This window comes from Rhea pennata, chromosome 8, assembly GCF_028389875.1.
Source record: "Rhea pennata isolate bPtePen1 chromosome 8, bPtePen1.pri, whole genome shotgun sequence".
NCBI lineage: Eukaryota > Metazoa > Chordata > Aves > Rheiformes > Rheidae > Rhea > Rhea pennata.
The window spans coordinates 33086076-33108578 of NC_084670.1; the positions used below are offsets into that span (position 1 = coordinate 33086076).

The 22503-nt window shown below is 38.2% G+C and overlaps 1 protein-coding gene across 1 annotated transcript; it reads right to left on the reverse strand.

Annotated features, from left to right (window-relative positions):
• Positions 1-798: 798 nt before the first annotated feature.
• On the reverse strand, positions 799-22359 carry TRMT1L (tRNA methyltransferase 1 like). Its single transcript, XM_062581869.1, has 16 exons — positions 22101-22359; positions 18354-18500; positions 17067-17129; positions 14723-14836; positions 13623-13687; positions 12951-13080; positions 10973-11096; positions 9637-9716; positions 8249-8495; positions 7073-7285; positions 5512-5702; positions 3776-3854; positions 3238-3404; positions 2548-2607; positions 2054-2180; positions 799-1946 (listed from the first exon to the last, which is right to left on the reverse strand). The coding sequence occupies exons 1-16, from the start codon at positions 22222-22224 to the stop codon at positions 1634-1636; spliced, it is 2244 nt and encodes a 747-aa protein (XP_062437853.1). The 5' UTR covers positions 22225-22359; the 3' UTR covers positions 799-1633.
• Between the last annotated feature and the right edge of the window lie 144 nt (positions 22360-22503).

Consider the following 22503-nt stretch of genomic DNA (forward strand, 5'->3'; position numbering starts at 1 on the left):
AAATAACTCCCATAAAAGGCTTCAGTTAAATTTGCTTTTTAGCCTACTTTATTGTAATTATAGCTCTCCCTTTTGTTCCAGTTAGTTAACTGGTTTTATGGCTGATTCTATCCTATTTATGTTAATGCAGCTCAAGGGAGCAGTTTTATTAGTTGTAAGTGGAGTCTTCTAAATGTCCTCTCCACTTAAATAAATATCTTTTAATTCAGAACAATTGGGGACCATCTTAACATGTTATTCCCCCCCATCATGTTTTGTGTAATTTTTGTCAGGAATTTAGTCTTTTTTTTTTGCTGCATCACTACTGGAGCAATCTCTTTTAGTGGTCTCCTGTTTTTTTTTTTTTTTAAGAGGACAGAATGAAAAATAACTCATTACAAAAGCAATCGTGAATTTAAGATGGTTTAAAAGGCAGTAACTTAATTTTAGCCTGATAGGAACTTACGAAGAAGTTTTACACAATCAGGATTGTATTTCAAGATTTCCACCATTTCTTATCACTTCAAGTTAGACCAATGCAAGCTGCCACACTACTGTTCCCATTTAGGATTCAGTTTTGAATAAGAGAAAAGCAGTAATAGTCCTGTTGTGAAGCTTCAGAGATGAGAAAATAAAGAACACCTCACATTCTTCTCAGAGAAATAACAGCCCTGTGTCAGGCTGAATAGCAAACCTTTGAGTATCTGTGACTATCACTCGGATTGTTTCAATTTGTGATGGTTCCCGCTTCAACTGAAATACGCAAGTACCCGAACAAAACCCGGGGGGGAGGGGGTTTAAAAAAGGACAAAGTCGAGCTTATTTGGCTGGATACTGCCACATATTTATTTAAGGAAACCAGAAGTGACTACCAACACACAGTATCTTTGCTCATTCACAGAAGAGATTTCTTTTAAAAACAAAGATCGAAAAATTAATTGCAAAATTTCACCTAGACCTTAAGCTTGTGGTATCTCGTCACCGTATCCTTTTGCCAGTAAACAACCAGATTCCATCTCTGAACTAACAGCTACCTAGAGTGACTAAACATAAATCACTTGGTTAAGAACTGAAATTTAAGTAACAGTTTTGTAACTTAATTCCTTTCCCTTCTCGCTTGCTTCTACACAGAACTGTAAAACCAAAATTGATTGCCAAATTAAGTGTACTATCTGCAGTTCGAGTGTACCTCTCTAGCACTTTCTAGCTTGCTTACATTCATGCTGCGTTTTATCATCTGAACAGAAACTCTCTTCGAGTTCTAGCCAGTCAAGTTTTAGGAATGATAGTCCATTTTATATTAAGCTTATATTCAGAAATGCTTAAGACTTTTGGCCCCATCCACTATTCCGGATTCTGTGCTAGCAATTTGAGTAAGACTTTACAAAGATTTGAGGGTAGTCACAGTGCCACAGTGTAAAAGTGGATGTGAACATAAAAGCAAGAAACTGTCCAGAGACTTTCCCATGCTAATGGTACCTTGGCCACACACACTGCAGTGGCAAGTTCTGCTATGCAATTCTAAAATGTCTCCACAAATTATAGTAGCTGACAACTCAGATTTTCAAAACCCAGTTCTGTAAGTAGTACTAGCTTACTTGAATAGGTATAGCTTTAAGTCTTTAAAATCATGATTTCAAAACAGTGATTTTCATTAGTCAGCCGCACAAGGAGCGGGACAGTCTTTTGCGATTGTGGCAGTAACTCCAGATTTACTATCTTCCAGAATCTCACCATCTCCTGCTTTGCCATCTACAGCAGCTTGAACATGGTCTCCTACCTGGGGATCTTCGGTTCGATGGACAGGGCCTTCGGCCTGCCCCCCGGTGTACGTGGGAGTGCTGTACTTCACAAGGATAGTCTTAAATTGTGCCAGGGGTGCATTTGTGCGAACTCCCATAGGATCAAAATGGGTTCTACTTACTCTGTATCCAGCTTCAGAGAGATAGCTTAGGAACTTATTTAACCTGCAAAAGCCATTTAAAAAGGTGTTACTGCAAATAAGGCTGATTCGATGCAAGTTATATAGAAATCACCACAGTAATGTAACACTTTCTTAAACGAAAAACCTTACTTTGGCATGTTCATTCCTTTAATACTGTGCCTATGGATATTGTAGTAAAAAGCAGGATGCTCAGCACTGTTCTCACATTTTTGTCGTTTTGCTGTATTTCGAATCACTTCATTACTTTTTCTTTTTCCTAGACCACAAAGAACATGGTGAAACCAGTAAGCTCGGAACACCAAATACAAAAATAGCCACATTGCAACTATACCTTTCTATCTGTTTTCCTAAGTTAAATTTTGTAGAGTTAAAATCTGGCCTGAATTTAATTAACACACCATTTTCAGTAGTAACAACTGAACTTAAGTACACTACATGAAGTATTACTGTGTTGCCTTCACTCAGTAAGAAAGTAACTCTTGAGTACAAATATTAAGTGTGTCTATATATATGTACATGTATATGTAAATATATATATACACACACACACACAACACAGAGTGAACACTAAGGAAGAATTTAACATGAAAGTGCTAGAGTTGCACCAAAACCGATCTGCTTACCATGTACCAAGTAGGATTCTGCTGAAGTATCTGGTGTTTTGATGTATACACCACACTCTTCTAAAATACAATGAAAAGTAAAAATTAAGTTTACCGTAGGATAGTAAAAAGACAAAATACCTTATTTAAACAGGAAGAACTAACTCCACATTCCAGATCTAAAGAAGTACAGTCAAAGGCACGGGTAACTTTTACTTACTAACTCACTAGTTTTAATCTACTCAAAATATGTTTTGATTTTAATCTATTTCAATTTACTAGAGCCACTCCTCAGAGAACACACAGCATGATAGCTGGAGATCTCTTTTCCTAACAGCAGGGACTTTCCAGTCAGGATCAGGATGCCCTGCAGAACTAACGGACACTTTCTATTTCTAGTTCCTTCAGTGACTCTGTGGGATTTTAATGGCAGTCAGCATGTCTGCATTTTTTTTATTGAAAGACCTGCCATACTGATTAAAGATGTTTAAATCCAGCATTCTGCATCTCGCAGACCCCACTATATTTACAGCATTCAGGGTCATCTGATGAGATGTGACAATTCCTGTACTGCATACAAAGCAATAATGATTTTCTTGTCTTTAAGTATACATTGCTGTTGCTGGCACTGAGTCAGCAAGGAGAAGCAAATCTCTAAGACACCACAGTTATTTTTTTTTTGTGAACAGTTAAGTTTGCCATTTGTCCTACCTTGTTTGTTCTCATCAACAGAACTGTGGACAGAAAACTGCTTTAAAGTTGTGCACTCTGCTTCACAAACTATTGTCTTCAAAAGTGGCTGAGTTTCCTCTAAACCATACTGAACAGCCTCAAATAGCATCCGTCTGAGAAATCCAGTGTTAAAGAGAGATCCTGACCTACGAAATATAAGAGAACAGTGAAAATTCACTACTTTTGATTAAATATAATAATTAAAGCAAAAGGTTACTTAAAAAAAAATCTCTCACACAAGTGGACTGGCAATCAGATTATATGGCGCACAAGCGTTGCATCAACACGATTGTGCTCGTACCTTAATGACATACAATTGCTTTGTGTCCAGCAGTAGTATGAATTTAGGAGGGTATTCACTAGAATTCCCTAATTCCTCCCAGTTGCTAGATATACACTTCGTAGAGTTAAAATATTCAGCAGACCTGCGTTTTTATTATATGATTGACTAGATGATCTCCAGCACTCCCTTCTGCCCTGAATTAACCTATGGTTCTCTATTGTGTTGTGCACATACCATAGAGGCCCGAGAACTACTGCTGTCTTCCCAGGCATACTGCCGTAACAGTCACAAGGTAGCTGCTGGTAAGGGTTTTCTGCAACAGAAAAACAGAATTTAAGTTATTTTGAAATACAGTCCATAATGCTTACTTCATTAAACAGAGATGATACAGATATGAAATAGCAGCTCACTTTATATGGAGGTATTTAAAAGGGAAAGCGGCATCAAAAATGTGACCCCACACAATTCTGTCAAACAGTGCTTATGACAATTCAGTGAGCGATGAAAATCTCCTATCACTGTTAAATCAACATTACAAACAAACAAAAAAACGCAGCTAGCCACACCAGTTTTTATGTATCTTGGTAGACTTCAAGTAACAAGGAGATTATCAGCCTTCCTATAATTATGTAAGTGTATCTCCAGTACAACAATAGATATCAATAAAAAATAAAATCCAGAAAGCATCAGTCAGTTACATACACAAAATACAGCCCAGCTCTGAATTTCCTAAGCCCTAAGTCAGCTCCCTCGTGTATATGTAAGACAGGAAGTAAACAATTCATTTACTAATTAATCATAACACTGCTCTGATCTGTTACTAATTTCTGTTATTAAAATACAAGACTGACTCTTTTTAGTAAGTTCATTACATGTTCTTGCACGAGACTTTCAGCATGACATTAACAAACATCACCACCCATTAGTAGTTTAGGTACTCAAAAAACCATAATGAGAAGAGTGCTCTGGAGATCCATGTAAAACATGCAGCCTGAAGAACCTGTTACTGTGAAGCAAATACGTTTCTTCCTTTCATATGCATTCATACTACCATCTGGCTAGCAGTTACCTCGTAGTAGAGACAGGAGACAAAAATTAAGCTAACTAATGTATAGACACAATCATGCAGAGTCAGCTTTTAACCTAGAAGCTGCCTTGATTAATCTGAGGGGAAGAGCATACTGTTTAAGGTATACTACATTATAAAGTAGCTGAAATTAACTGAGAGGCAGAAGAACTCACAGTGAATATAAACTGTTCTCCACAAAAATTTAATAAAATCTCTTGGTTCTTGTTTATTCTTCTGAACTGGTAAAAATGACTTAACCCAATGGAGTGAACGTATACAGTTTAATTTCCACAAGGAAGTCAGGAATAAAAGTACACAGATGTATTAAAAAAGTGAATACTATGAAAATCTGAAGTTGCTGGTACCAAGCAGAAAAGGGAGCTCAACAGTTCTCACGTACATGGCATAAGTTATAAATCTGATTTAAGAAAACATGCATTGCAGCACTCGTAGGAATTTAAAAAACAGAACACAGTAAACACCTAAGAAAAGATCTCTACAATAACAATATGACACGTAAGTCTATCAAGCCACCACTGTAGGGAGGAAAAGAATGATAATCAAGATTGCACCATTCTTCAGCCCTTTATGGAAAGGGGGAATCCAAGGGCACATTGGGCATCAAGGCAGCTTCAGCAGCCACCTCTAGGGGGAGTTCAGAATTTGTTCCCAGACAAGAACATACATTTATAGTGGAATGCGCCTGGACAACTAATCTAATCCGTTACCTCTAATGGATATTGTTATATTAGAAATACCTGTGCCACTTCATACATACAATTACTCTTGCACTAAATGAAGTACTGCTTTAGTAAGCAGAGGTAAACAAGTCCTAAACAACCATAAAAACAGATGTATAGGAATCAGACCTTCTAGAAAGTGCAAAAGAAAATCAATTTACCTTCTAACATATTACTCTCTCTCTGAAAAATTCTCTCTTCGCACCACTGGCAATGGATGAGATACTTAATTTTCTTTGCTGAATCATCTGCAGGAGATGGTCCCCTCAAAACTCTGACCACGACTAGAACAAAATGTTCTAGAGCTACTGCAAGTAAAACTTCAATGCCTTTGTTACAACGAGCTGCAGCTCTATGAAAGAAAGAAAGAAAAGAAATTTCTACTGAATTCTGCAGACTAACATTTCCACAAATACTTGAACCTGCTGAAATATTCTTGAGATCATCCACTTTTCTAGAAAGAGATACTGAAGATTTGAAGAAGTGATCAGGAACAGATATTGTTTCCTAAATACCTTGTTTTGTTTTCTTCCTATAAGGTTAAGAAAGCTGTATTTTTACATTTTATCATGTCTAGGAATATTATTCCATCCTCTGCATCATCTTCCTAACTAGATACCTACCTATTGCCAGAACATTATAACAAAAATATAAACAAGCCGCACAGAAAATAAGTAGAAATTTTGAGGGACGCACACACAATGGTAAATCATCAGATGGTAATTAAATGAAGACTACAGGAATATGTGAGCAGTTCCTGAATAGGTAAGCATTGACAGGGAAGAATTCTTTAACAGAGTTGGAACATGTAACCTAACAGGCAATTAAAATTTCACTTAAAACAGCTAAAGAGAAATTCGCCAGTATCCTCTCAGGTCATGACATAGTTTCACAGAAAAGTTATGTTAAATTAGAGACGGCATATCCATATTTAAAAATATTCTGCAGGAAATAATCTAACATGTGCAAAGAGATAGTGAAGAAAAATCTAAACATCTCAGGTCAGTATTTTCATCCTGGTATGCTGAAAACCTCTGTGCACTCAATACTTTCCCCATCCTTCCCCAATTGTTGTCCCATCCTCTTGCCTCTATCTTTTTTCCTCAGAACCAAATTTTTCAGTCTTCAGTTATTACCCAACTGAAAATACCTATATGCAAAAGACTAATTTCACAAGCTAATACTGCAGACACTGTGTTGAACTTAAAAGGTAATTTTTTTTTAACTATAAAACATCAGCTGTAAAATTACTTAGCACAGTTACATTTAACATTTAAACCTTAAGTATCTGAAGTGAATGTTATTTTCTATTAAAGCAAGTCTAACTGTAATGCCCAGTTAGAAGCCACTCAAGCAATTTCACCAACTTTCACAAAGTTCATCAGCACTATAATGACCATAAAGGGACAGAGGAGTAAGAGAATTTTCAGATATGCCAGTATGGATATTACTTTGTATACTACTTCCAAAACAATAACACATGTCAGCCCCAAAAAAAGACATCACACATTTTATGTATGCATTTTCACCTTGCTTATCTTAAAGTTTATATTGTCCTAAAACAACATGCATAAAACAAAGCATGAAGATTGTGTTGAGAAGTCTGGCTTTTAGAACTAAGGAATTTTGGAACCTGAACATGCACAACCTACATCAGCAGTCTAGGTTTTGTACTACTACTAATCTTCTACCAGAATTTGAGCTGAGTTGTTAAAACAGTACCTTGCCACGGCAGCAATTACTATTCTGGCTGCTAGTTCCTTGTAGTACTCTGTTCTGACGATGTTACATCCATAATGACGCAGGGCAACATTTTGGGCCTTTGCATACAGAGAACTGATGTCTGTGGATGTCAATGACACTATTCCAAGATTTCTTACATTACTAAAGGCAGAATCCAGATAATTCACAGAAGTTCCAAATGGGTCCAAATGTCTAAAAAACAAAACAAAAGTCGCACACTATATCTAAAGATGCCCAACAATTTAGTTTTTAATCTGAAGATGTCACTATTTTAAAATTGTTATCTATGCCAATATTTAAAACAGAATAAGAAAAATTACATCTCTCATGAATGACTTCAGAATACTGGAGGATAAAGTGTCAAGTTGAAAGAGTCAACGTAGCATCATACTGGAAAACGCACATCAACGCAAAGCCAGCAAAGTATTTCTTTGCTTTGACCCTGTTCATTGTTAAAAGAATATTGGCCTGATACTTACCTTTTTCTGCAAAAGGTGAGAACTGAGAAACTTTTAAGAACAAAAATATTTCCAAATGTAGGCATTCTAGTTAATGTACAGATCAGCATGATTTTCAGCCTGAATGCCTGCTGTTTGATTTGCTTAGGTCAGCATGTTAGCCAATGCAAGAAATCCAATCACTTATTTTAATGTCTGTATAGATTTTGAACATACACGTTTATAAACCCAACTTTAAGGTAGTAGGCTACCTCATCTGTAAATGAATATGCTGCAAAATGGATTAAAATAAATGATCCAATATACACGAAGTCCTACACATATACATGCACAGGTATGAATTTTAAACTGATTAAAAGTTATAAGAAAGAAATTATAAACTTGACATTTTAATCAAACAGGCAATGAATTACATGAAAAATAGTTTGGCTTAAAATTTTTCACACCCATTTATGTTCCATTCAGGATGTCAAAAAGGCTAAATATTTTCCCAGTGATTATTTCTAAAATATTTAAATTAATGTTCAGTTTTCACACCATTCTGGCACAATACTATTACATATAAAACAAATAAGTGATTGTAAGCCACTTCTTTCATTCTGTCTTTCCCAAATAATCATTAGGGTATTCAGTCATTATCAAAAAACACAAAAAGAAAAAACACAAAACTACTTCAACAGCAACGCTCAACACTTACATAAAATCAAATGATCTCAAATGCATTATAACATTAGCATCCATTTTTGTCACCTCAATGGTGCCAATATTCTCTTCTCCATCTTCTATAGCTTCATCAGTGTTGTCTTCCTTAGTGTTCATTATCACTTTCATTTTGTTTAAATGGCAATTTTCCTGAATCATTGTCACAGAATTTTCATTACAATCATTAATAGTAACCTTCACAGAACTTCTGAGATGCTTTGCCCATTGTAATCCCATTATACCTAAGGAAAGACACAATTAGAATTGTAACTCCATGACAGAATGTGGTGTTGATTTCTGGTCCACTAACCTCACTAAGGAAAAAAAAATAATTCTTCTGAATGCTTATAATACAGAAGCGTGATGCAAATTTGTCTTGCTCCTGCAAGAATTGTACTGGCAAACCTCTGTGTCAGCATGGAGTCAAAAGGAAGTCTGTAACAGAATAGACAGTAGCCTATCTGCCACCTTCTTAAACTAGAGTTGGGGATATATAGAGAAAAGACCTGTAATTTTTGAAGCAAGCTAGACGCATTTTGCAGGAAAGCCTTTTGGCTTGCTTTAACGCTCCAGTGTAGCGGACAACTCCTGTGACAGACCATAGTAAAACCTCAAACATAGAAATAAATACTGTGAAGAATTTTAGGCTGCCTCTAAATGTTTACTGATGACTCCTGTAGTCAAGTCTGTGACTACATCATAGAAGTAGCATGAGATGCCAAAATAGGCTGCAGCTGCGAAAATCTGGCCTGATTGAGAACCACAGTAAACACATTATCAAGAATTTTTACACAAAACGCTGAGCAGTGACTGCTGTATCTCAACTATGATCTTAGGTTTATAATAACTGGTTGCCAATAAGGCCAACAGTTCACATTTCTTCAGACTTTTGCTCTAGACAATTATTAGACACAGACAGAAGTACTTTACATTTAGTTCATACTCAGAATTTCTGTAACTGATTAGAGCTGTTTCTGTAAAAGAAACCCTGGATTCACCAGCATTTTACAACCAGAGGTTGCTTGCACAGCAAAATTCCACATCCATGAAGTCACAAGAGATCTGGACCTTGTATGCAAGTTTTGTGGCACGTGGCATTTCACAGGCATTAAAGTGAAAGTCTTTACATCAAAGATGTTGAAGTCTGTCTTTAAGATGACTTTGATTTTTTTAATTATTTATGGTCTTTTTAAACAGCCAAATTCCAGACTCTTCAAGGCTTTTTTGTTGTTGTTGTTGGTAAAAGCTAACGACTGCCTGTCTAAGGAAGAAAATAATTGTGTACGTCACTTTATTTTCAAATATGCAATGTCTGCTGCTACTGATTTTTGCTATCTCATATTATTGGATATTAGCTAAAGATTAAAGAACTTGTGTGTTTACCAGTGGCACCAAATGCATCCAAACATTCTATTGGTTTCCGTTCCTCAGATAGAACAGCTAATGCACAGAATATCAATTGCCTAGAAAACAAAAGAAGAGGTCATAAATAAGTTGAGAATATATTTTTTTTCTTTTTTTTATCACTTTATGCTTCTCTTGAATATATTACCTGAGCACTTAGTTAAAAATCTGTTAAACATAAGAATTGTAAATCAAAATCCTCAACTACCCTTGTAGTTTCATTCAAACAGTTAAGTTTACTTTCAAGCTCCTTTATGGATATGACCGGTGTTTCATACACCATCACACTCAGAGTAGAATATTTTAGAAGGTAAGATCTTGAATCAACTTCTCAGTTACTCAAATACCGGAAGAAGTGATTAGCACTCCAAAATAAATAGTATTTTTCTTCTTTTCTCAGCACAATCTCATATTACCCTATTAATGGTTCTGTCCAGAAAAGAATCTCCAAAATGACAGAGCAATTGAAGTCCATTGTTTCAAGGAACAGACCTTGCTCTTGTAGATAGAACCATAACAATGGCTGGAATGTCATTTCTCAGAAGCACATCTTAGCTTTCACAGACCTACCTGAGCTAGCTTTGAATCTGGGAGCTCAAATATTAACAGCAAAGCCATTGACAACGTGAAAGGTCAGCATGGACTGAAGCCTCATCCTGTACTTTGGTGTCAATGCTCGTACTTTTCAATTGCAGTTTATGCAACGATTTAGGACTCTCCTAAAAAAGGACAGTGTTTCTTCCTTCACCTTTTTCAATGCAAACATGAGAACCAACCTCAGAGAATCTGACCCCTAAGAGAAAAAGGCCTGTATAAAAAAATTTCTAGGATATGAAAACCGTGTAATATATATGTGTTATAGCCAAAGGAGAGGATGTAGTGTTCAGCTATAAAACTCTGTGGAGGTTCACAGAAAAGCCTCTGAAGAACACACAATGAAGTGAGACTCCAAGTGTGCTCCTCTTTTCAAACCCCGTTCTTCTGCAAAAACTACCCTATTACATAAAAATACTTAATTTCTTCAGACACAAGAATATTTCCCACATAACGTTCTTGGTTTTAAATATTATTCATTAGGAAGACAGTTTTCAGATGGGAAAATTTTCCAAATTAACAGAAATTATGTAAGCAGACAAATTAAAAGTCCATCCAAATGGAACTCTCTTACGTCAGTCATCTTGTTTTATTATTCAAATAATATTCCTCTGGCTCTAAGAACAAGAGGTTTATGGGGTAATTTTTCAAAATGTATGAGTGTTTTTCATTACAAACTCACAGCCCCTCTGGTGCATCCTCCCACTCCCTGTTCTTTTACCTGTTGAGTTTCATTTTAGGATTGAAGTAAGAATCAGTTTTCTGAGGTGTAGAGTAGTTGGGAAGCACTTGCACATCTGTGTCCGATTCTTTCAGCATTTCTTGAGAAGACTTGGGAGCCGGAGCTAAAAGAAATTAATTGCAGGGGAAGAAACCATCTAGTGAGAATTGAAATTAATTTTTGATTTCATTTGCCAAGTGTGCTAAATTTGCTCGCACATAACAAGAGTTCTGGTTCCACAGGCATTATGTAGTAATCCAACCAGCATGCATGAACCAATTAATTAATATGTGAAAAAAAAAAGAAGGCAACAAATTATCTTCTGTTCATAAAAGTAATGTATAGGGATCAAGTTCTACCACATTTTTCTTCCTTAAAGCATCAAATTTGTTTCTCAGCTGGACTCTCTTATCCAGTCAGATTTAGAAAAAGAAGTACCTGAGGCTTACCCCAAACACCTTTAGATAAACCAAAAAAAAATCCCAGGGAGGCTCAGGTCACTCCAGCATTCGAGAAACCATTTCTAACAAAAAGGAACTCTGTATTCTGTCTCTGGCACAAAGTATTGTTCTTCTAGATGACGGGTACTGAAAGAACACTCTGATTCTTAATTATATACAACATATGACAGAATCTAAATGAAGACAAACATTTGTTTTGCCTGTTTAAACACAATACCTTGCTAATTAATTAAAATCTACTAACATAGGCCTGAACGTAATTCAATGAACTGTAAACATCTCAAAAACCTTGATCCAATATCCGTAAGTTATCAAAGGGCTTCATGTAATGTATACAGATGGCACAAGCATAGTGACAATTTAAGCACTTTGTGTAAAATACTCTGTAGCAAATCAAACTTTCTTGATTTGACGGCTGTGAACACATGCTGTCATTCCTCCAGGCAATTTATGCTCAGTCTAACACTAGCAAAATTTACGCAAGAATGACCAGGAAGTTTTGGTTAGCTCTCAATTAGCTAGCTCTCACTGCACTGCTGGCCTTCTCTGTGCTGCTTTCAAATAGGCAGACAGCTTATCACTATCTCAGTGCACAGCTCTAACATTTGTTCCATGTTTATATGCCAAGTTTTGCTCAAGTGCCTCCAAAGTATTAAACACGTGATCTGTGAATTTCCCCTCTTCTCTAGAAGGAGATAACCCCATGCAAGTGCTTTATATAAGAAGTGACAAATGAGCCAGCCTCTACTAACAGCTCAGAAGGGGAAGTTGCAGATTAGAATACTTCACAACACACACTGTACTTTCAATCTCCAATATTTAAGTTAAAAGGTGTGAAAACATACACAACTGTTGCTTCCTAGACATGCAAACTGATCTACAGACACGAGGCTATTACTCCTAAACTGCTGCAGACTGGCAACAGATTTAAGAATGAAGCATAGCTCTGAACTCCCAGTCTCATCTTTACTACAATATACCTAGAACAATAAACCTGTACATCTCTACAGAGGCAGAGACAAAAAGGTCTGATTATTTTCTGACAGTGACCAGTTCATGCTTTAAGCAAAAAACCTTAACTCTTACATAACAGCTAATCAGTAACATGCTTTTTATTTGACAACCAGAAAACAGAGTAAGAGAGCAAAGGATTTGCGTACTGTATAGAGATTTACTCAAGACTTATTTAAGGACAGACAAAGCCAAATATATAGAGGCACGAAATACTCTATACAGGTCTTGTTTTATGGACACCATGCCCTCCATTCTTTTGGAAAGACAGGTTACATTTTCAAAATTAAGTTAACTGTGAAAGAGTATTACTTATCAGTAATAACAGGGTAACTGGTCAATACAGAGAGTAAATCACAACAGTCCTTCATAAAAAAAAATCTGAAAAGCTATGGGCAGATTTCTCATTAGTAAATCTAAACATCTCATGTTTCTCATGCATATACCATAGTCATCCCATGCACTATATAGTATGAAAATATTCAGTGTTTTAGAGAAGAACCTACTTGTAATAAATCTTGATGCAGTTTCTCCTTTGTTTACATGACGATTAATATGCCCTACCATGTCAGTTCTTCGTGTGATAGTTGCTGAACAGATAATACAATGGTAATGGGCCCCCATCTTTGAAAATGTCTGTAAAATAAAGCAAGTGCAGTTTTAGACTATATTGAAGTAGAACTATACATTAATATAGACAGGTTTTAAGAAGTCATCTGTCTGTGCACATATAAATTTCTGAATCTACTGCCAGAGACTGTAAACACTCATCTATTTATATATACAGAATCAGCATAGTGTAGCTATCTTGCCACTGATTCTCTGTAACCACTACCGATTCAGCTGTCTGCCAATACTCCACATATTCAACATGCAGGGAAGGAACTGAGAACCATTGTTTCCCAGTCTCCTTTTCTTCCACACAATATTGCTGTTTACTCCATACTGATCCTGGTTTACATGATCTATACAGATAGCGACAGGAAACAGATATGCAACTATATTCAACTACCCATCAAAGGCTTACATCAAAAACTAGTAGTTTGGACCAACAAGCTTTTGGTATCCCACACTGGATGACAAGACACGTTTTGAGACTGAAGTAGCAGTCTCCCCAAATCACCTGTTCCCCCCCATGGTGTGGAGTAACAAATATTTCTGTGATTCAGCATTTTTACCTGGTCTCCAATGAGGTTTGGCTTTACCAGACGACAAGGTAAGTGACAGATGCACATTCTGTACCCTGGAAAACAAACTAGTTGTCACATCACAGTACAGTAACTAAAGAGCGTATGTCTTTCATCACAAAGTCTTTGATTTAGGGTTTTCTTTTATTGCTTTTATAGCAAGGTCCATGAAGGCCTTTCAAGTGTTGCCACAAGACAGGAAACATTACCAACGTTCTGATAAAATTTCTCTGTGCAATGAGGATGAATGTATCAGCTAAGTACAGATTAGGAATTTTTGAACTACTCAAAAATCACTTACAGGCAATTCAGCACTAAAATGAAGCATACTGAACAACAGCTAGTACTTCAAACATTTACGTAATACCTGAAGACTCCTCTAAGCTTTTTTTCTCCCCCACACAGTTGAAAGTAGCAGGAGAGGGGGAGATCCCCACTCCAAACCCCACACCTATTAATACATGCAAATCCATAATTAAAAAATCATCTGCTAGAATTTAACTTCAATATTGCCCATCTTCTCATTAATCAATTTATTTCCTATAAATCCAGGTATCCAGTTTGTTTAAAACATATACTGCTCATTCTCTTCTTTATTTTAATGCAAAGTTTTTAAATGCATCTTATAAATCAATTATAGTATTTGGTTATATAAAAGACATGCCTACTGAATACCACTATTAAACAAACACTGGAAGTAATTCTCCCCAGAAAAAAAAAATAGAGAAAACACTGAATTTATTAATTAATTAAATTCTACAAAGTAGAATTTGTATTAATTTTCATTCTATACATATTTCTGATTTTATAATCATTTTCACAGCATGCTAAGATTTTTTTTTTTTTTAATGAGAAAATGTTCAACTGGAACTATTTTGGCATTCCGAAAAATACAGATTGATTTTACATTTATACTTTACATCCCAAACCAAAATTCATTTTGCCAAAATTTGATTCTAGTTCAGAGCTGGTATCAAGACGCATGAAACTCACACTTACGTCAAGAGAAATTTTAAAGACGAAACACAGAACAATGCCCTACATTCCACAATTTCACACTGTACTTACTATTCAAATATGATTGCCTTTACCTTCAAATTCAACCGAAATTTTCCAGTGTAAATTCTGGAGGTGACGATGGAGTTTATGGTTATAGCAAGCTTTGAATTTCTCCTCAGGACATAATGGACAGGGCCTCTTCTCAGCTGAAAACGTAAACAAAAAATATGAGAAACATACAAGATGCAGCAAGCAGACATGTTAAGAGAAATACCTGCTGCTATGAATATTTGTTACTAACTACACATAAATCTATTTTGGCGGGGGGGGGGGGGGGAGGGGGGGGGAAGGAACTCCCCAGGCTACATTTTATTACAGGTATCCAGAAGTTGAAATAAATGGGATTATCTGTGCTTTCTGGTCCATGGAATGAACAAAAAAGTATTACTTTAAAAATAATCAACTTCTACAAATGTTAGGGTTGTTTTTTTTTAACTTCTTAACTAGAGTCATGTGATGGAAATACAACTCCTGAAGAGTACTGCAGAACAGAACATTATTGAAAAAGTCTTAGAGAATTACAATGTTTCAGAAAAACAACAAAAATTGAAGATATTAAAAAAAGTGTTTTTCTTCCTCCTGAATGTTGGAACAAGCTCTCAGCTAAAACAAGCACCTAGTATCTTTTTAAACTGTGGGGGAGGGAAGATGCTTTGTTATTCTCTGTTAAAATGCTAAAAAGAACTTTCTTTTCTTTGTGGAAATGTTACCTCAGGGGTAAAAAAAAACCAACCAACCAACCAAACAAACAAAAAAAAAAAAACAAAAAACAAAAAAACCCAGTTTTTTTTGCATCAGAGACACCTGAAGCATGTTAAGTATTATCCTAAATAAAAGCTAGCCATCAGGAGACACGTTGTACAGCTGTGCTCAGGAATCACATACTAGAGCAGGCATACATCTGCTGCTGGGTCTAATACTGGATGCCAGACAATCTCTTGGGTACAACCGAGCAGAAAGACTTACATGTTTGAATCGTACAGGATGAATACTGAAACATGCCACATAACATGGGCAGCCTCCAATATAATAAAAACAGTATTTTATTTCCAGATTCATAACAGTAATATGATGCAAATGTAAAGCTTTCAACTCTATTTCAATGTATCCAAGGCAACAGACAAAATTATTTATGATCATTTATATTATAATCACGTTAGACTTGCACAAGAGTAAGGTTTCCTGACTCTGTTATGACCTTTGTGATTACTACTTGTCAATGCAGAGTCTCTTGCCACTGAAGCGAGCAGAGATGCAGCCTACAGCTAACCAAATCATCAGTAACTCATCAGTGTTCTCTAATTTTGATCAGACTATTATTGCCATATGATTTACCGAGTATCAGATAAACAAGATGATGGTAATACAAGTCAGTCCAAGAACAGAAAACACAGAAGTATGTAACATCCATGACAGAAGGACAAAAAAACCCAACTAAACAAAAAAAGTTGAGAATAACTGAACTGAATGAGCTTCTTCTCACTACAATAGCTTCACATGTGACTCGGTTCAAGATCAGACGAAGCTGATCAAACACCACCAGAAAAACCTCAAAAACCAAAACAATCCCCCCAACACACATAAAAGGTACTTATGACCTATCTCATCATTTAACATGTAACATATAACCCTCTGTTTAAGTTTTATTCTTGGTGTATTTGTTAGTCGTAAAATTAAACAAACAGAGGTAGGCTATTATTCCCACTAGTAGCCACTCCAGAAGATGATTAAGGCACAAGAGCTGTTTGATGCAGCAGCTGTGCATCCTGGTGCTTGTATTTTTCTTGATTTGAGAATTAAAGCTAGTTTCAGTCGTGAGATGTGTTAAACTACATGCTTTTATCAACAATACATACATACGTATCATCAGAGAGAAACTGAGTCGCAAAGAAAGTGATTTGCACTCTTACAACAATCTTTCACTATCTGTCAGAAACAATGAATACAGACAAAAAGGAAAATAAAACATCCAAAACAGAGGATATCTTTGTTCAAACTGAGATTAGAAAAAAATTGCATGTAACTCTCAGTAAAGATAACAATTAGCTTCCCTGTTATTGTGACACTGAAGTAAAATAAGATTAAACTGTTGACATACAGCTAGAATCAACATTTTGCTGATCCATGCACACTGCCACATTAGAAAAGCTGTAATGCAGAGGGAAAAGAGGAAGAATCATTAAGGCCTTGACTCCACTGAGTAAAGTACAACATTTGAAAAATGAGAGAATGAAATCATAAAGCTATTCTTTATGAAATCCTTAACTAGCTTCAGAAATGAAAAAAAAAAAGTATTTTAAAAATAAAAACCAAGAAAGAATGTAATACCTGTAACATGAAGATCTCTGTTCTGGGATACTCCTAAGGTAAACTCACCTTCGTTCAGATCAGCTAGTTTCTCTAGATCGGCAAGCTGTCTTTGAATTGAAATATGTCTCTCTGAAAGTCAGAGATATTTACAAGTTAAACATACTCAATTAAAAATGTATTTTTACCTTACTGCTATTTTTCTATCAATCATTTCAAATCTAATACTCATACCAGTTTGTGTCCTTTAACTTCCAATATGAATCTGTTAAAATGAGTAACTTACAAAGTTAATCCCAAAAATGGTTCCTTAGTATGATCCAGATATTTGTACTTGCTTTTTAATTCTGATACACATCCAATTTTTCAGAATGGAAAATTTTTCACTTGAAAAAACAAGCTGGAAAGAGCAACTTGCATACCATTTACTCCTGATTTTATGGCATGGCATTCTTATTTAATGTAGATTATAAACAAAGCAGTATAAAAGCATTCTATGAACTATTTTGTAAAACTAAAATAACAGCTAGAACCAAACCAATTAGAAGTACCAATTATTCAATGTATTGCCAGGACGCATTCAATTCTTCTAGCTTTTTCTTGGCAAGGTGTTTAATAACCTCAAAATTAGCTCCCAATTTTTCAACTTATAAGTCTGTGAAAACAGTGTAGAATTTGCTAGAAAACAAGAGAACTAGCTTATCCAACAAATCTCTTGTTGGTTTTGACACACAGAACATCCTAATTTATAGCAATACCAGTATTCTGTAGTGGTATTAAACCTTAACATTTTCTTTAGTCTTCCTATTTTTTTATGTTAAACTAAGATATCAATTGATCAATGTGTTCAAGATACAGAAGCAAGTTTTAAATCTAGTGTTAAAAGGAATTCCTCACTCCTAATTTCTGCACTCATTATAACAGACTTTCTCTGCTCACAAGTACTTATCTACATTGAAAGATTCATAGTAGTACTTTTAACTTTAGGATTTGATACATATCATACCTCATCCAACATATTTTCTTTTATGTCGCTGTATTTGGGGCAAGTTCCAAAGTGATTTCTGGGATGTTAGCAAGGAGAAAATGGCATTTCATTGGAAAGACGTATTTCATAGAATTGGTAAGGTTGGAACGGACCTCTGGAGGTCATCTAGTCCAACCCTCAAATTTCTAACATCTAAGGAAAATAGTTTTTTCAGACTCGCAGGAAAAAAAAACTATCTGTGGAATTAGATGTGCTGAAAATGAGAATTCACACATTCCCTTCACCACTACTCTTCTCCACTATTTTCCTCTTTTCTTCTCCTTTCCCCAAGAATGTAACATAAAGATTCTTATAGTTTATTAACAAACCTCTTGGAGAATCAGATGATGCATCCAAAACGTTACTGTCAGATTCTCTTACAGATTCCTCTTCAGCTCCTTTTTCTTTGGTTTCTGCTTCTGACTCAGTAACTTCCATGTCCAGTTTGCTGCCTCCCCCAGAGACAACCATGCCATCTTAAAAAAAAAAAAAAAAAAAAAAAAAAAAGTTTTGTTGATGCACTATCTGAATTATACAACTATGTTCATTTGCTTCCAATAATTTGGTGCTTCTAAGAAGCAACATGGGTTGCAACAATTTTGTAGGAAAAACATTTTTTAATCAATTTCAAGGAATAATTTCAAACCAATTATTACTCATTCTGGCAAACCACTGCAAAATAATGCTATCCTCAGGGCTATTCTCAGCCCTGGTGAGGCTTCATCTCGAGTACTGCATCCAGTTGTGGGCTCCCCAGTCCAAGAGAGACATGGAGCTACTGGAGCGAGCCCAGTGCAGGGCTACAAAGATGATCAGGGGACTGGAGCACCTGCCCTGTGAGGAACAGCTGCGAGAGCTGGGCCTCTTCAGCCTGAGGAAGAGAAGACTGAGGGGGGATCTTATCAATGTGTATAAGTATCTGAAGGGAGGGTGTCAGGGGGACAAGGACAAACTCTTTTCAGTTGTCCCATGTGACAGGACAAGAGGCAATGGGCAGAAATTGAAGCACAGGAAGTTCCGCCTGACTGTGAGGGGGAATTTCTTCCCTGTGAGGGTGACGGAGCACTGGACCAGGTTTCCCAGAGAGGTTGTGGAGTCTCCTTCTCTGGAGATTTTCAAGGCTTGCTTGGCTGCAACCCTGTCTAACATGCTGTAGAGCTCCCTGTCAAACATGCTTGAGCAGGGGCGTTGGACTAAATGATCTCCAGAGGTTCCTTCCCACCTTACTGATTCTATCATTCTATCCTGGACAGAAGGAACTACTCATCCATCTGTATTATCAGATCTGTTAGCGTTAACAGAACAATATTTGTATGTTATCTTCTGGCAAAATGCAGCACCAGCAACAGAAAGCAGGCAAGTTGGAAGAGTAAATACATTTAACAATGTACTAGTGCCTAACAGCGTGTAAAAACAAAAGTTTCAAACTGGTTATGAAAAAGCTGAACAAGCTGGAGAAGGAAGCAAGTAAAGAGGGGGACAGCACTTGTTAATTAATTATTTGGAGTACTAAAGACAAGCGCTTACTGAAGAATTTCAAATGGACTCTCAGAGGCTGAGTGATTGGGCAATAAAATCAAAGAACTGAAGTAAAGCAGTGGCCTTGGGGAAGAAAAAAATCCTTATTTCACATATAAATGGATAATACAACCTTCAGGTTTTATAACACAGTTTTATGGAAGCCACAGAAAAATCCTTACTAGGGGTCAAGTCCCTCTCCCCACAAGCAGTTGAAAGTTATGGAATAGTTATGGAACAGCTTCTGCCGGAGAAGCAATGGAATAGGCTAAGACTTTTCAGCCTCGACAGGACAGACACATATACAATTATGAGTGGCACAGTGTGCACCAAGATCAAACATTCACTTTCTACTCCAATAAAAAAAGCCTAACACACACTCAAAACAAAGTTCTCTACACAACCTGCTGATAAGCTACAGACTTCTCTGTCACATGCTGCTGTGGATGCTGGAAGGCTACAGAGCTAAAATGACAATTTTACAGAAAAGAGAAATCTACTAAGGGCTTTTACATACAAAAATGCCTTCAACTCAAGAAAAACATGAGCTACAAATTGTTTTGTGTCTAAAGATATTTCTGAAGGATGTATTAATATATGTCATTATAATCTTCCCTAGCTGTTTACTTTTGGCCACCACTGAAGACAGGATAAGGAATGGATCTTACAGCAGTTCTTACATACTCCTAGGTTTTGTTTTTTCTTCATTTTTTTTTAGACATTGCAGTTTGATACAAATACCGTTTAAAAGAAATACAATGACAAGGGCATGGGAGGGCAATCTGTAGATAGAGATCTAAGAAATTATTTATATAAAAAGACCAAAGAAGCATAAAGTGAAATTATTCTAACTTAAAATATATCAAGACCAGCATGCTATTCGTAAAAGTATTGATATATTCCTCATACATCTATTTCTAGTCAAAAATTCACCTGAGACAGACTTTTTCTCCTTGCCTGCTTCTCAACTCATAGTTACAAGATACCTGGTGATAGTTTCTTACATTGTTTATTAATAAAAAGAGAAAAAGAAATAAAGAAAGAAAGGGGTTTTTGTAACAAATATATAAGAAGAACAAGGATGAATAGGACTAGGTGTGCTCTGTGAAAACTAGTAATATTGTAAAAAATGCAGCGACTTGAAGCCAAGATAGCTGACTGAGCCCTGACAATAAATATACAGGTTAAAATGGCTAAAAAGGAGTCTGTATGTGAATGTATGGATATATATATATATATATATATAGCGTTTCTATATAAAAATTTGTACAAATATGCGTGTATATATATTTTACATATACACACACATATGTAGTTTATATAAATATCTGCCTAAGAAAAATAAAAGCTTGCACTGAATAGTTAAGAAAAGCACAGTGTCATTTTAATACTGAAGCAGGACTGCACCATTCCCACCATGAATTATTGATTTTGTGCAAACATAATAAAATAATGCCTGAGAGCCAAAAACAGGCTTCCTTTTTTTTTTTTTTAGTTAAAAGTTAAGTTAATTTTAACTGTAAGACTACAATAGCGAATGACTAGCATCAATGCCACGGCCGGCTCTGTTGGACATTTGGGAAGGGCACCAAAGCTGTTGCTCTTAAATACAGATGGAAAACACCACGGATGCGCGGGAGGGAGACTGTGTAACACCTTCCCCCGACCGCGAACGACAGACCCTGGCTTGCAGCACGGTCTTTTAGACTGCACTCGAAACGATTAAAAGATCACAAAAATAGCTTCAAAATGAAGCACGGAAAAGCAGCATTTTGTAGCAAAGCTTGGGAAACGACACAGGTTCTGGCCAAGGCGGTTCGGAATCCCGCACACGTGAAGCCCGAGGGAGGGGAAGGAGCGGCGCAGAGGCGCAGCCCCGACCCCAGCGACGCCGCGGCCGCCTCGCACGTGGAGCGCTACCGGCCCACGCCGGCCGCCTTTCGCGCCCCGCCGGTAAAACGGAGAGCTGGCCGCCCCTCGTAGGGGTTTCGCAGCGTAAAAGGCGGGGGGAAAGGAGAGGGCGCGAAGCAGATCCCAGGCGTCGGGGCTTCAGTTCGGATCAGAGGCCCCTTTCCCTCCTGCAGGGCAGCTGGAGCCTAACGCGGGCCGGGCCGCATGGCGAGGCGAGGCGCGGGGGGAGGGGGGCGGCCGCCCTCGGCACCTCCCGGCCGCGGGGGCCCGCGCAGCGTCGCCGAGGAAGCGCCGGCGGCGCAGGGCGGGCGCCAAAGGTGGCCCGGCGGCCGCGCCCGCCTCCCCCCCCAGCGCCAACGGCCCTTCTCGCGCGCGCGCCCCCCCTCCCCCAGCGCCAACGGCCGCCCGCGCGCGGCCTCCCCCAGCGCCAACGGCCGCCCGCGCGCGGCCTCCCCCAGCCCCAACGGCCCCTCTCTCGCGCGTGCCCCGCCCCAAGCCGCAACGGCCGCCCGCGCGCCGCCCCCCCAGCCCCAACGGCCCCTCGCGCGCACTCCCCTCAGCCCCAACGGCCCCCCCGACACTGCCCCAAAGGGCCCCCGCGCGCCAGCGGGCCCCTTCTCTGCAGGCGTCCGCGACGCGGCCCTTACTGAGCGCCGCAGCCTCGCCGCCGCCGCCGCCTTCGGCGTCCTCCTCTTCGTCCTCCTTCCCCGGCCCCCTCTGCTCGGGGGACAGCCGGAGCAGCACGGCCTCCGCAGCCTCCTCTGCTGCCATCTTCTCCGCAGACTGCGCGGCGGCGTGCGAGCCAGGCGAAGGGGCAGGGCGAACCGCCTTCCCCACACGCCTCTTCCCCCCAGCAGGAAGGAGGCGACTGTCTCGGGCGGGCGGAGACACGCGAGAGCTGCGGCGATGGCGATACCCCAGGCCGCGGCACGTACTGCGGGGGAGGGGAGGGGAGGGAGCCGCCTACAGCTCCCGGAGCGCCGCGGGGCGAGGCCGCCGTGCTGCGAGGACTCCAGCTCCCAGGGTGCCCTGCGCCGGGGAGGCGCCGGC

Bases quoted from the DNA above. Each gene is read 5' to 3' on its own strand.
- TRMT1L (XM_062581869.1), bottom strand. From the start codon at position 22,224: ATGGCAGCAGAGGAGGCTGCGGAGGCCGTGCTGCTCCGGCTGTCCCCC. The intron at 14,837-17,066 runs GTGAGTTTACCT...TTACGTTTTCAG, and splicing joins ACTAGCTGATCTGAACGAAG to CTGAGAAGAGGCCCTGTCCA. The intron at 13,081-13,622 runs GTAAAAATGCTG...TTTATTTTACAG, and splicing joins CAAACCTCATTGGAGACCAG to ACATTTTCAAAGATGGGGGC.